At 39.9% G+C, this 14,894-nt stretch overlaps 1 protein-coding gene across 1 annotated transcript; it reads right to left on the bottom strand.

Annotated features, from left to right (window-relative positions):
* Nucleotides 1-6,627: 6,627 nt before the first annotated feature.
* On the bottom strand, nt 6,628-9,199 carry LOC147853102 (transcription factor MTB1-like). Its single transcript, XM_087333091.1, has one exon. It carries the CDS (start codon nt 9,013-9,015, stop codon nt 7,021-7,023), a length of 1,995 nt encoding a protein of 664 aa, XP_087189217.1. The 5' UTR covers nt 9,016-9,199; the 3' UTR covers nt 6,628-7,020.
* Nucleotides 9,200-14,894: the final 5,695 nt, after the last annotated feature.

Below are 14,894 nucleotides of genomic sequence, written 5' to 3'. Positions count from 1 at the left end.
TTGGGGGGTCATCACAGGGCCAGCGTTAAGGGAAGGTCTGCATGCGTATCAGGCCGGAAAAAAGCTTTGGCCGATCATACAACAGTACCTTACGGTACTATTCCCATCCCGAGGCCTGCCTGCACCGCAGCCCAGCCGACCCACGCCCCCGCCTCAATCCGCGAAGCGCAGGTTAGCGGAGTTATAGCAGCCTAGAGTGGGAAGAGGAACCCCAACCTGCCCAACCAGACACACGGACAACGCAGGAGGAACGGCTGGCACGTTCCGTGGAAGCAGCCCCATAGCCAGACACCGAAACACGGTAGGTTAGCCCTAGACCGAAACAGCGTAGATTGGACAGGAAAGATGGGCGAGGATTGGTCAAAGACATTCCTACGGCGGCAGAGACAACGACCAAAGGCGATGGCTCCGCAGCTACAGAGGGAAAGCCGTATTGACCCAGTCCCAACGAGGGAAAGCCATATTGACGGCAGAAAGCGAGGTTTTGGCATATCCAGATATCCCGGATACGGCCCATGAGTTCAGCGCCCTCTTACAGTTCGGAACCTCTTTTGAGCTCATGGAATTCATGGCAACACAACAGATAAAAGCCTTCCAACGAATGGATGAGGAGCACGCGGAGCGCCAGGTGATCGAGCGCGCCCTAACACAAACGGCGGAGAGCGACGATGAGGACTGGCTAGCCAGGGTTGGTAGACAGAGGAATGCCGGGGTACGCCGAGTGGGGATGGAGCTACCCCCACTAAACACAGCCCTAGTCGAAGTCCATAGGTAACTGGCAAAAGTCAGCACGAGCACCAAGGAGATGGCCATTAAAAATAAGAATGTCTGGAAGAAGGTGAAAATGACCCAAGCCGAGCTGCAAAAAGCCAACGAACGTATCGCGGAGTTGGAAGCTAACGTGACTACGGCGCAACACGCAACCCTGCCACCAAACTACGCCATCGACGCTTTGAAGGAAGAAAAGGGTCGTGCAGCTAGGGGAATCATAAATTGACCGCCTTCGAGCTGAACTGCGCCAATCCTCAGACAAAGAAAAGGAGATCTGGGCTAACGGCCAGAAGGCAGTAAAAACCCTTGAAGAGAAACTCGTTACGGAGGTAGCTCAGCACATCTGGACAAAAGACGAAAACGCCCAATAATGGGATGAGGCGAAGAAATCGGAGGCGGCAATTGCGGGACTCCAGGCCTTATTAGAGAAAAGGAAGGTATGGTTCGATGAGCAGCTGGTGGTCGAACAGGAAAGAAGGCATCAGCTCGAAATCCGCCTAAACAATGAAATGGGGAAATTAGAAGAACAACACGCAAAGGAATCCTAGCTATGGGCGGGCCTGAAGGCCACATACGAAGAAGCGGTGGCGGTTAGGCAGCAAGAAATTGCAAACCTCCAGAAGTCGATGGAGGACGCATGCAACCGTTGCCAGGCCATCACAGACAACGTGCGTATCCTTCCCCAAACAAATCGGGAGAGGTTCACAGCGCAATTGAAAACGGCGTTGGACAAAGGATGGATGGCGTGGGCAACCCAAGCAACGGAATTGCACACGTATCGTGCGGACTGGGAGAACCGGCAAAAGGGCAGTCGAGGTTTCAATAAACTAAATGAGGAGAGCATTGCGGCTGTACGCGAGGACCTAGCGCAAGACTATCATGCGCTAGCGGACCAACATTTCGAAGAACTCGCGCAACTCTTGGATGATTTTGGTGAAAGCTAGGAGGAGCTATTTCACCAGATCACACAAGCCGGCAACACGCGAACAAATGAGGAATCCAGCGCGACGCCAATTCCGGGCACGGTCGAAGAAGAGGAACCTCATGCCAGATCACCAGAAATTACAACGACGGTAAACAGCGCGGACCGACGAGCGGAGTCCCCCACAGTACCAAACAGCGAAACCGCTGCCCAAGAGGAGCTCCATCCGCAGGAGCCCACGCTATCATCGGACCACACGGAGAACGGTGCGGGCCAGGCGGAATCGCAACCCCACTCCCCGGAACGTACAAAGACAGCCGACACCATGGAGGAAGTAACGATTGAGACAGAGCCGCGGTCGACCGCAAGCACGACGACGGCGGAGCCCAACCCGCCAGCTCAACAAGAGCCCACCGAACCCAGACTGCCCCCACACGACACCTGCAACACCAGGAGAAACCATTCCGACCAAACAGGGGAGCCAGACCACGATGCACCTACGGGCCCTACGTCACCTCCAGACGCGGACACCGTAGCAGAGCCAAACATCCGGGCCATTTTGGAAGAAGATTAACTGGATGGGTCCGGCGTGCTAGGGCACTGTCCCACAGGCGTGCCAGGTGTTGTCCGCCGGAATAGTAACCGACGGACAAGATCGTAGGAATAGGAAATAATATAAGATCATAACGCATGTAACAGTTCACGCAAGAAGCGTGAACAGCTAAATAGACCCTGCGTATATAAAGGGCAAAAAACCTCTGATAGAGGGAGCGTGTATTTTTGGAATGTAAAGAAGCGTATCGTAATAGAATTCTATCTTCTCTGAAAGTCTGCGTATAGCTACGGCTAATTTACTGTGTGTCTAGAATATCTGAGTGTCTAAGAACGTAAGTGTAACCATTGCTAAGGAGTCGGTTGTAGCCGTCCCCCTTATACGCTGATAGGTTACGGGGAGCATTCCCCTACGCATTACGCATAGACGCCCCATTCGTTGTTCCACAATCACTTGGAGGTCTAGGTCGAAGGACTGACCGAAGACCGTCTTCCTAATCGGTAACAAAGCCTTAAGTAGGATTTTGAGCTTGAGTGAAATACATTGTAGATCCTCCACTCCCATGTTCATTTATAGGACTTATAGGTTTGTACCTATATTCTACTCACACATGTGCACCTTTGCACATGAGATCTATATATACCTCATTGTGGGTATTTTTGTATTTGATGATGCTTTTTAATATAGTTAATCATCACCCATCTTGCCTCGTTATTCATAAGTGTTCTTTCTCTCTCCCTCTCACTCTCACATACATACACACACACATCACATAATCTTTCGTTGCTTAATCACATAATTAGGTACCAATTAACCCATAGTTAATTACCTAATTCTTAACACAATGGATGAGGATATATTTGGCAATGTGGCTGAGAGTAAGAGACCTGCCCAAATATCTCCTTCAGTTCAGCGTCACCCTATTCTTGTGGAAGATTGTAGTTAATTGGGCATGTCTATGAAGAATAATGAAATAGTCCCAACATGTAAATTTGAGGTGCATAATAACAGTGTTTTTGAACACTTGATACAACAATTCTTCGAGTCCCAAAACCTTAAATCAACCCCACTGAGCCCAAAACCTGATGGTGTCACAACAAATCCCATTCTTCTTGAACCGTTAGCTCAAGAAGTTGGTGACGCGTGATCGGAGGAGGCGATGGATAGGTTGTCGGAGGAGGACACACTTAATGGGTGAAAGAAGCACTTGAGGCAAAATGGGCAACCATCTAGAAAAAGGCTGAAGATGTGGGCTCGATCAAGGACAAGACCAGTTACTCGGTCGAGGGGCTAGGGACACAATGTTTAGTGGAATAGATATGCAACTATTTTTCCTTGCAAAAATTAATGTATAAGTTATGTTTGGACAAGTAAAACCATTATTGTTTGTTGCTTGATCCCCATCATGTAATCATGGAACTCTATGATGAATATTGAGATAACAATGTATTTTTGTTGCGGAATATTTTGTGTTCATAATGTTCATAACTCACATGCATGATGTGTCTGGTCGAGATGACGTTGCAACGAATGAGGATATATTTGGCAATGTGGCTGAGAGTAAGAGTCTTGCCCAAACACAATTCCAACGATAAACAAACACAATTCCAGTGAGAGTAGATTCTTTACATGCTCAAGATACGTAACAAGAACAGAAAGAATACTAAATAAACAAACACAATTCCAATGATAATATTATTAAAGAAGGATTTTGCAATACAACTGGTTTGTCCATTTTGCAAGATCTCACGTGAGCTACAAATTCAATGGCATAGTGTTGTAAATACATTCATACACATTAGCACTAATTGTGTATAAATTTATGCAGTTCTTGTATTGCGACATCGATACTTTGATGCACCTGACCGAATGGGAGTACATCTAGGCTACTGGTTTGTCTTTTAAAAGCATGTATGTACACATAAATCGTATTCATCCAGTATTGCATAAAGAATACCTTCGATGTAGAATGTCCTAGGAGATACAAAATTTCCCCAAGCATCTACAATATTTTGCTTACACATTGTGCACTTCAATAAGTAGAAATCAACACCCTCTGAATTTCCTTCTTCTGCATTTACAACGAAATTATCCCCAATGTATATGACATCACTTAGAGTCTCCACATACCTTCTTGTCTTCATACTTGATGTGCTTGGTCAAAATATTGAAATAGTCTACAAACTTTCTCTCTATGATTCTAGTTTCATTACCGCCATTCTCATTGATATTCAGATCTACATCACAAACAAGATTATCCTTACCCTTAGTTGAGGTTTCTACCTTATCCTTTAATTTATGTTTGACTTTAATAACTTTTCCTTTAATGATATAGTTTGAACAGTTTCGTTTTACCTTTCCCTTAAAGTTTGACTTAATTGGTTCGGGTTTAAATGGTTTGGTTTAAATCACTTGGTAGCTCTTAGATGGTTTGGTTTGGTTTTTCTTATGTATTAATGGTTCGATTTGGTTCACTTTGGTTTCAAAGGCATGAAACCAAACCAAACCGTGTCCATACCTACTTAATGTTATGCATATAATATACCTCTTCAATGCAAACTATACAAACTAGAGAAAAACATATAAGAGTGAATGTGGGAATTGATGCATAGTATGATCAATTACATCATTCACATATATGAACGCAAGGAGTCAAATCAATAGGGAGTTCGAAAGTAATGGAATTATAGTACAAAATTTTTATCCTTGGTAGAATATGTTTTTGAGGCATCTCATGTAAGAAGTGTTCAATAAATGTGTGAAACCCCATGTTCAAATGTCTCAACAAGTAGGACACAAGTATCTAAAGGGCTTACATTGTAGAGTAAGACACGAAGTTCAAGTGCTTCAGGCATGATGTTTTTCATCACTGAACTTTCTACATTATCACATTATTTTGTTTACTCATTTCTTATGGTGTCCCATAATATCAATGTTGTGTAAAGTTTAGCGCTAGTTCCATCGCTTAAATTACAGAGCACCTAAGAGATGGGATGGAAGCTTATTAGTTCTAAACCTTCTTAGTTCATAAGATTTGGGATTCCTAATTTGGAAAACCTTTTTTCAAAATTTCATAAAGTATTTGTCAAACATAAATAAAGAGAGTCACATGGGCTATTCTATGCAATCCTTTTTAAACAAGTTCAAGCCTATGAAAACAACACATTTTTGACAAAGTTATTTATGCTACTAACCATTTCTTTATTTTCACTTTTTTGGTCACCTAGAAAAGGTTGTGCCAACATAATGTTTCACTAGTAAAACCTTGCTTTCTTTTGGAGGGTTATCATTTCTCCCACTAGAAATACTAAAGAGGAAAGTGAAATCCAAAATAGTAGAAGTTTACAAATACGGAATGAAAGATATAATATTTAATACAACCCCTAAATTATAACCTAGTTGGCCTATGTGTACACATTTGCAACTCCTTAGCTCACATTTAGTGCTCCAAGAGAGTTGTAGAAAAATGTTCTTGAAATTTCGACTTCTTTTTCTAAAGCATGCCTCTCTCACATATAGTGCTCCAAAAAAAATTATCTATATGACATCTATTCTACTTTTTCAATCGACAAATGAAAAGCAACACAATCAACTATGCAATGGCAAACGAAAGGCACGTGTTTGTCTAGACTCTCTCTATATATATATATCAAGTGGCATGTTCCATTATGAAGTTGTTTGGAACACTACTAGAGGAATATAATGCTTACAAATAAAAGCTAATGATGGAATTGACTAAAAACTAATAAACCAAGTTTAATTAGCCTCCCATGTCTTAAACCCTACTGAAGTTACTATGAAATAAAAACACGAATGAACTACATAACCCAATCAACTAGTTAACTAGTTAACGCTGGGCATGCTATTTTATCTAGTTTAAACAACTCTTGATTCCAAACAAATCACAATCAGCCTTTGATGCGTGTTTAGCCAATTTTTAATTCGATTGATGTTTTTGTTACTTTTCGGAATACTACGAGGAATCTTGAAAGACAACATGTACAATGTTAGAAACTCATGACTGATTTCTCAAGTAAATAAACACTACGTAAGAACAGAGCATCAAGGAAGCAAGCAGAGAGCCCAACAAACAAAGATACCCCGCCATTATCATAACTTTCAACAATGAGTGGACTGTGGGCAAAAGGATACAAATGGAAGAAATCGATCAAAAAATGACTTGTATCCCATTTAACGCTACATTGGCACGATTAGAACAGCATATCACAATAAATACACTACTACGTAAGGGTGGGGATCATTATTAAGGAAGATAGGAGTTCAAACTACTCATCAATATAAAAGTACTTGAACATGAGGGGCTTTTGTTCATATGGCATTGCCATCCATGCTTCTTCTCTCGAGGCTATAACTTCCAACATCTTTTATGATGTATCCATCAATCAATACCCTTTTAGGTTATACACACAATGATAATCATAATGTTACAATTTGCTGAGCCGTAATTATACAATGTATGGAAATTCCAAACTGATTTCTTCAACATGTCATCCAAAATAGACTTCTAAATATAAGTATACCCTAAACTAGAAAACTCTCGAAGCCATGGAGATATTTTGATAGACAAAGAAGCATGTACAAGTTGTTGTGTGAACATGCCATTGTTTGTAGACTGGCTTATTTTTGCATACTACAAACATGACCTTGCATAATATGTCCATTAAGCTTCTTAGAATATACAATGTCGAGGATGAGGAAAAAGGTGATGCAAAAATCATGGGAGATGATCTAACATCTCCCTAGAAATGGCTTCTCATAGGCCTTTCGTCAGAACCGAATGTAGCAAATCTTGGGTGATGTTGCTAGAGCTCTTCACATCGAGCTTAAATGTGTGAAGGAATGATTCATCGACAAGAGCCACATTGGCAGTCGGGAACTCAACGTTTAGCTCCTTCAAACCCTCAATAACCTTATTGAGAGGGTGTGATTCCCTAGAACAAGTCACTTGTATTGTAGCCTCACCATTATGAATTTGTAAGTCAATTGTTGGGGCACCTCTAGAATTAGCCGAAAAGTTACGAACCCGATCTTTCCTAATCTCCATTATGTCAATGCCACTAGCCAGTAAAAGCTCTTCTCTCTCTTGCTCCATCTCTCTAAGCTTCCCTTGGAGTTCTTGAATGTATGAAACTGCATCCCCGAGAAGAGATGCCTTATCCATCTTGGAGATATTGGGGACCACCGATCTCAATGCATAAAACCGTTGGTTTAGTTTCTCTCTCCTTTGCCTTTCGGCCTCTACGTGGTTCAAAGGCTCTTCCCGACCATTCGCCGGCTTGCGTCCCCTCTTTCGAGGCCTCATTTCTTCCAGAGTGTCCTTGCATGATGCTTCTAAATCTGAATGCTGTGAATGTTCCGATTCTACAATACATGATGGCCTACTAGCCGGCATGCTGCTATTAAGTGAAAGACCCTCATACTGTTGCTTGGTGTTCTCTCCCCCGTTTTTTGACGACGAGTGCATCTGGACTGTTGGTTCCTTCTGCCGGATCATCTGCCCATTCATGTCCGATTTGGGCAAGTACTGCGGAGACGGATCGCTCTTGTGAAAGAACAGATGTCCACCTATTTTGGTGCTCAAATTCGTGCCATTTGGGCTCACGCGGTGGTTTGTTCCTCCATGAGCGATTTCTGAACCAGGTGGGTTGTTCGCTGGAAAAGATTGCTTTTGTTGCCATCCGTGAGCTTGGAAGACTTTGGCTGCTGCTGCCCTTTGGGCAGCCAAAAACGGGTTCAACGGAAAATTGGGCGCAAGTGGGAGCGATGATCTTAGGTCAGGAATTTTGGTGGTCAGCATGCTTCCATGAAAATGTTGATCTCGATCTGGAGTTACACTTGATCTTATACTCTCTTGCTTCCCTGAATTGAGCATTAATGTAACAATTGGGCTCTCTGGAGGTGACACCGAAGCCTCTTCCTTAACCAAGGAAAGATTGTGATTATTATGACTGTGGCGGGTTTCGTCTAATTGTGGCTTCTCCCAAACATCTTCTGTAAATGAGACCTTAATCTCATGGATGAGTTTACGGTTCTCGAAGATAAGATCGGTGGATCCGAGCTCGGCCACGCCATTCAGAGTCGGGACACAAACGATGGTTTGAATCCCAGCCATCCTCACAATCGAAGATCGGGTACAGACCGAAGAGTTATCGAGGTTGTTCCCAGTCAACCAGACATGGTTTTGTGACTCTAAGGCCAATCCTGGAACGTCCATACCCCGCGAGAAAGAATAAAACATAGAGATCAAGTAGAAGAGCTCTGTGTCAGAAACAAAGTCTCCTTCCGCGATGTCCATAAGGTCACCGTCACTCGCTGCACAGAATTGGGTTTGTAAGAGGCGAAGGACTCGTCGTTTTAGGCGTTCATCAACTGTCATAGAATGATGGAAACCTTTTTCTTCTCCTGGGCCTCCTCCTTGATCTTCATCTTTTGGCTTTTCTTGCTTCTCTCTAGGACCTTTGAAGTAACCATCCCCCCAGCCCAGTACCTCTTCCCCTTTTGCCGAGCTTGAGAGTTGCCAGAAGATAGCATACGTCCAATTTACGGCTGATCCTTCAACGAGGTTATGGAGCCTCTGCTGAAGAGCTATTTCATTCAGTCTCCTTCCCCCTACAGGTGTTAAACCTTGCAAACTCCATGAGAGCTGAGCTATGGCAGAAGGGCCCAATAGGTGCTTTATCATGAGTAGATCTTCATCACTCCATGTATTCCTTGGAACACCACCGCCATTACCTGCATCCGAACCCATCTAGCCCAGCCAGAAAACGCAGTTACTCTTCTTCTTCTTCTTCTTCTTCTTCTTCGTCTTCTTCGTCTTCTCGGTTTAGATCTTTTACTGTCTTTAACTTTCAGAGAATTACCACTTTCTGTGGACAGAAGGGCAAAACAGAAGAAACCCACCTGGAATCTGGTGCAAGGGAGAAATTCCACATGCCCATTTCTCTCTACTCTACTTTGTCTGGCTCTGGCTCTGGCTCTGGCTCTGCTTCAGAAAGGAAGAAACAAAGAGAGGTGTTTGTTTTTCTCTTTTGCCTTTCGTGTCTTTTGAGAGATAGAGAGATTTGGGGAAGAAAAGAGAGAGTGCAAACACAAACGTCTGATTATTTATACCCACATATATATATATATATATAATGTATATATGCAGACTCCAGAGAGAGAGAGAGAGAGAGAGAGAGAGAGAGATCGGCTTCAGAGAGGCAGATTCGAACCTTTTCCTTCTTTTACCCCCCCCCCCCCCCCCCCCCCCCCAAAGAATGAAGCCAACGAAGGACGGACGGGGGCCCACCACCCAACATGAACAAACAGCACACATCATGCATGCGTGCATACATACATACATACATACATACATACGTACAGATATGTACATACATACATGTGTGCTTCTCTACCTATCTATCTATGTACGTATGAAACCACACACCACACCTGTCACCACATACCATACAACATAACATACATTCACATGCATATCTCGTCTCATAGAAGAAGAAGATCATGAATAATGATAATAATAATAATAATAATAATGGTGATAGAGATCATTACGAATGGCTTCTTCTTCTTTTAACTACACGCACACATTGCCATTGTTATAGGGTACTTTCCCAAAACGACAACCCACCCACATATTTCGCATTAAGTAAGTAAGATTGTCGCCTCACCCCTCTCTTCATTGTGCTTTTTTTACTCTTTCGTAGAAAAGTTGTCGTGATAGGACCCCCCCCCCCCCCCCACTATCGCATGATATTATGTGACAGTAATGTTTTTCACATTTAACATGTTCACCTCTTTTCTCTTTTTCTTTTGTTTTACTGGTCTTAGTTAGGTTGTGGTCTGATGTCGCATCACCCATGGACTCTTGATTACTCACTCTTCTGCTTTCTTCCCTTTGTCCATAAATCCCACATGGTGGAATCAACATGTCGAAGCAAGTTATGAGGATGCCTTTTCCTTGACCCCCAAGATTGGGCAAAGGAAGATAAGCTATTTGTTTTGATATATGCCAAACAACGCCTACACAGCTTCAACACTTGATCTGTGAACGTCAAACAACATAATGAAAATTACTAGTAACCTACAAGTATTCAATGTGTCTTCAAATTGGGGGACATTTACCAATAATAGGATCCTACCCATGGGGTTGAATTTGCATGACCTTCTTGAGGAAAGTGAATTATTTCAAGAAAAAAGTTCAAAAAACCAGTTTTTCCTACTAGCTCGTTTTCTATCAATTATGAGTGTACCTCAACTAGCATTTTATATAACCAGCTCTAAGTTTGTCTCGATTCCCTAGCTATTTATTAGTTGTATTGATACACTTCAAGCTTTCACATCATCAAATTTCTATATTACATAGCTGCAATGCACAAATTCTTGATAAATTTTTTTGCCTTCCATTCCAAGCATGTGAATTTTAGCAAAATGGAATGTATGTAAAGCTTCTAACGTATTGATTATATACTTCCACTATTGAAAAAGATTACTCACAGCCAAAATTCCTTTGTGTGCACGTACAAGTGTGTATGCATGTGTGTTCCTTTAAAAACGTGAATGACAAATTGTAATGTTGACACTTGCCACAAAAGTTGTGTGACTCTTACATATAAGTTGTGATCCATGAGCAATCTAAAAAATGGCCACGTCTATCCCTTAGAGCCATCCACGCTTTCAAACTTGAAGAAATAATATTAACAAAGCGACGTGCACAAGACATGCAACATATGTTGCATTGTCTTCCCCTTGAATAGGGGTGTTAATATTATAATTAACTCTTTCATTTATGGCTCGTGAAAGGCCTACAAATCAAACTATATTGATGCTCCTAGTATTTCCTATAGATCCGATTCAATCAACTGAAATCTCTAGCCATCGTGTATTAAACAAGTAGATGTTGACCTAACGTGGATGTTTGTATTCTTAATAAGTAATCACTGTGCAAAAGAACTATGCATAGGTAGCACATGCATTCACATGGAATAAGTGGTTGTTTTGACACATCGACAAATATTCTCTTTTATCGTTGTAATTTGCATTAAACAAACATAAAATTAGATTATATTGGTTTTTTAGTCAACTCGACAACCATCTTTCCCAAATGTCATGAAATGTATAACTATAAATATCTTCACATCTCATTTCGCATTTCATTGACCGTATACTTGGAATATTTCTTATTAAATGTTGTCTTGAATGCCCCTAATGAGGCGAATCAAAGTATTGGCACGAATACAAGAATCTCATGATTTTATAATAATCATTCAGCAGTATAGTCTTGTTTTGCATCTTGAATATGCAAGTTCATAAAGAGTTGGATTTGATAATAACGTTGAAATTTTTTTATGCTCCTTGCTTTTAGGTAAGGTTGATTTTGGTGAGGGATATATTCTGAAAACCAATCACAAAAGTAAACAAGCTTTGGAATCATCTTGCTAAATCTAAGAAGCTCAACATTTGCTTCCAGATATATTATTTTTTACTTAAACTAGGGCAATACTATATTAAAATAATACTCGTGGTTAAAATGCCCTTGTGAAAGAGACAATATATGCTCGTGATCATTGAAATAAATCTCATGCCCGAAGCCACTACGTGAGACTAATGATGGAGATCCACCTAGTGACAATGTCACATGCTAGGTGTTAATTGATCCTCTTTCCAAGGTCTCCACGTTGACTAAAATTATGTAAGATTTCCTCAATATCCATTTCTATTGTAGAAAATACTTCATCAAGGGGGGTACAAAAGCCTCATGCTTGTATGTATTGTAATCCAACAAATTTCTCTCTTTGGTTGTCATAGAAACAAATAGCACATTTGAAGTCACCACTTAAAAATGCCCTAATTTATTGCAATCTCAATCTAATCCTCTCATCCATTTTATCAACGATGTTCAAGTTGATTGCTCACACCCTCTTCAGATGTGCCTCTCCCCATTTGCAAATTCACTTTATTTGCTTAGTGAGGGGAGCCTTATTCACCACATTGATTCGAGAGAGATACATGTGGCTAAGCATGATGTAACTACACAAATGTACTTGTTGTCTTTGCTACCCAAAGTTTATAGTTTTAAGACCCACTAATTATTTTTTGTATTTTTATTATCCACATGGATATTTGCTGCCTATCACAAGAAATAAATGTTTTACTTATTGCTTTTTAAGCAACTTTGGGACAAACAATCTAATCACTATCCAGCACTCACAACACATTGTGCTATAGTTGAGTCAAAACTTTTTTATATTAAACTATATGTATTGTACTTGGAATTTCGTAAGCACACACACGCAACCTAATATGCATGGAAAATGTGTGTAATATTATTATGTTTTTCATACTTCAATATCTCGAGTTTTGTATAAATCAACAACATATCATGTCAAAAATCATTATCCATTGTGGGCCTACCTATAAAGACAAAAAAAATAAAGCGCAAGATTGGTAGATTGACGAAATTACAACAAATAATTTAATCAACATGTGCTTAAAGATTGTATCTAGTTTTAAGTATATGTATATACTATCAACGTTGGGTTTGTGCTATATCGACAAGAAATCATAAAGAAATATACTTGTCCAATGAAATTTCTCACACCGATTCACATTAGGTGGAAGTAGAAGCAATATCTCACCATGTTTCTGTACACTTTTCTCCATTGCTTTGGACCAATGGGGTTCCCTCATGAAGAGAGACTTTTGGCTTGAAGAAGTGCGACTTTTTGTTTTGATGGTTGTTCAAGAATAGAGTCAATCCAAAAAGATGGACACATTAAAGCGATCATATAATTTTTTACTGATACATGCAATGCCCTATAGTAGTAGAAGACAACTTTGGATTGATAATGTTTTGTTTGATCAAATGTGAATCCGACCAGCATGCATAGCCAAACACAAAATGCATGTTGAATAACCCCTAAGTTTTTAATGAAGGTTACAAATTGATACATCATCTCATTTGACACTTTGAGTATCTTAATTTTCAATACAGTTTATATATTGTCACATGAAAATATTTACCTTTCCCTATGAGTCCTTTTAGAGAGACATCCTTTTCACATGCTTTCCTTTACACCTCCTACCTTCTACACCTCATTCACATGCTTTGCATTGTCCACACACTCTTTTAACTTCTCTTTAACTTCCTTTAATTGCGAATCGACCCCTTCACATGTTGTGCTTCCTTTCATCATTGTGCCCTCTTTTGACACATCATTTTTTAGCACATAAGATTTACTTTTACTTTCATTTTGTTTATTGATTATTTATTCATTTTTCATAGATGTGATTAGATATTCGAGTTGTTGAGTTACAATTTCACCTAAAATAAGTAAAGCAATGTTGTAAGCTAATAGATAGATGGAGATATACATGTTTGCATACAATAGATTATCATATGACCAGCTTTCAAAATCGATATCAATTTAAAGCAAATGTCACTTTCGCTTTATTTTGTTTGAAGCTACCTTACATCCTCTCTATCTTTCCTCCATGCATTCAACATCAACAATGTTTTGTTTTTTTATGTAAAAAGCACAAAAAAAAATTTAAGATCCATTTCGCGTTGCATCGTATTGTGCAAATGCATTCCACAAGTTTGAACATTTTGTTTTCTTTTTCAAACCTTATCATCACACGCTTTTCTCATTTTCTTAAATTGTTCAACCTCACCCATTATCATTGAATAATTACCCATAAATACATTTGGATTTTTAACCTCAAGGAGAATTGTTTCATACACGAGGCAACCATTTTCCATAGAGCATGTGACATCATATGTTGTAGATGATGCAAATTTTATGCCACAACTATAATAACTATTTTCATATTTCTGTTTGTGGCAAGTTTTCATTGTGTAAGATAATAATTGGATAACATGAGACCTTTGGAAATTGGAATTGACCTTTCTTAGCTTGGGCCAAATTAGTTTAACATGTAAGGTTATGGGTGTAGCATTTGCTTTTAGCTCTTTATCCTTTGACGTAAAGGTGCGAGATATATTTGAATTTGTCAAATGCTTCCATCACTTAAAGATCATGTTAAATTTAGGTTCCAGAACACTTCTTATATATCCATAAATACTTTTGCATGTTCTAAATTATTCAGCACTGAAACTCACATCATGACATAAAAATGTTGCATATACCATGCATGCATTATTGTAAGACAACAAACCCGCGAAGATCATTATTTGTCAACGCATTAGATGCATGTAAACTAGGTTGTTTTTGGTATGCAAATCCTAATAATGAATATTTGTGTGCTCGTATAAGTTTGAGTTGTGCTAAACACAAGCTTTAAAGGACATCGAAGAGTGACATACCATAAATTTCCTCTCTAACAAATCCTTTTAACATCCATATTTTTCAAAATGCATATTATATATTACAAACAATTTACGGTGGTTTTCATCCTACCCACCCAATGTAATACATATTATTAACTTAATCTAGATTCCTGCCTTTTATGAATTTGTTTTGGTACTTTGTATATCCTTTTAGTTATTTACTATATTTACGATTGCTATGTTGCATGACATTTCATGCCATAATCCAATTATGCAATTCACGATGTTGAAACTACCTTGGAACAATTTTCAAAAGCATATTGATACTTTTCATTTGAATA

This window comes from Azolla caroliniana, unplaced genomic scaffold (genome assembly GCF_043228905.1).
Source record: "Azolla caroliniana isolate FFs.n. ecotype wild unplaced genomic scaffold, voAzoCaro1.0.p SCAF_17, whole genome shotgun sequence".
NCBI lineage: Eukaryota > Viridiplantae > Streptophyta > Polypodiopsida > Salviniales > Salviniaceae > Azolla > Azolla caroliniana.
This window is presented reverse-complemented; position numbering and strand designations above follow the sequence as displayed.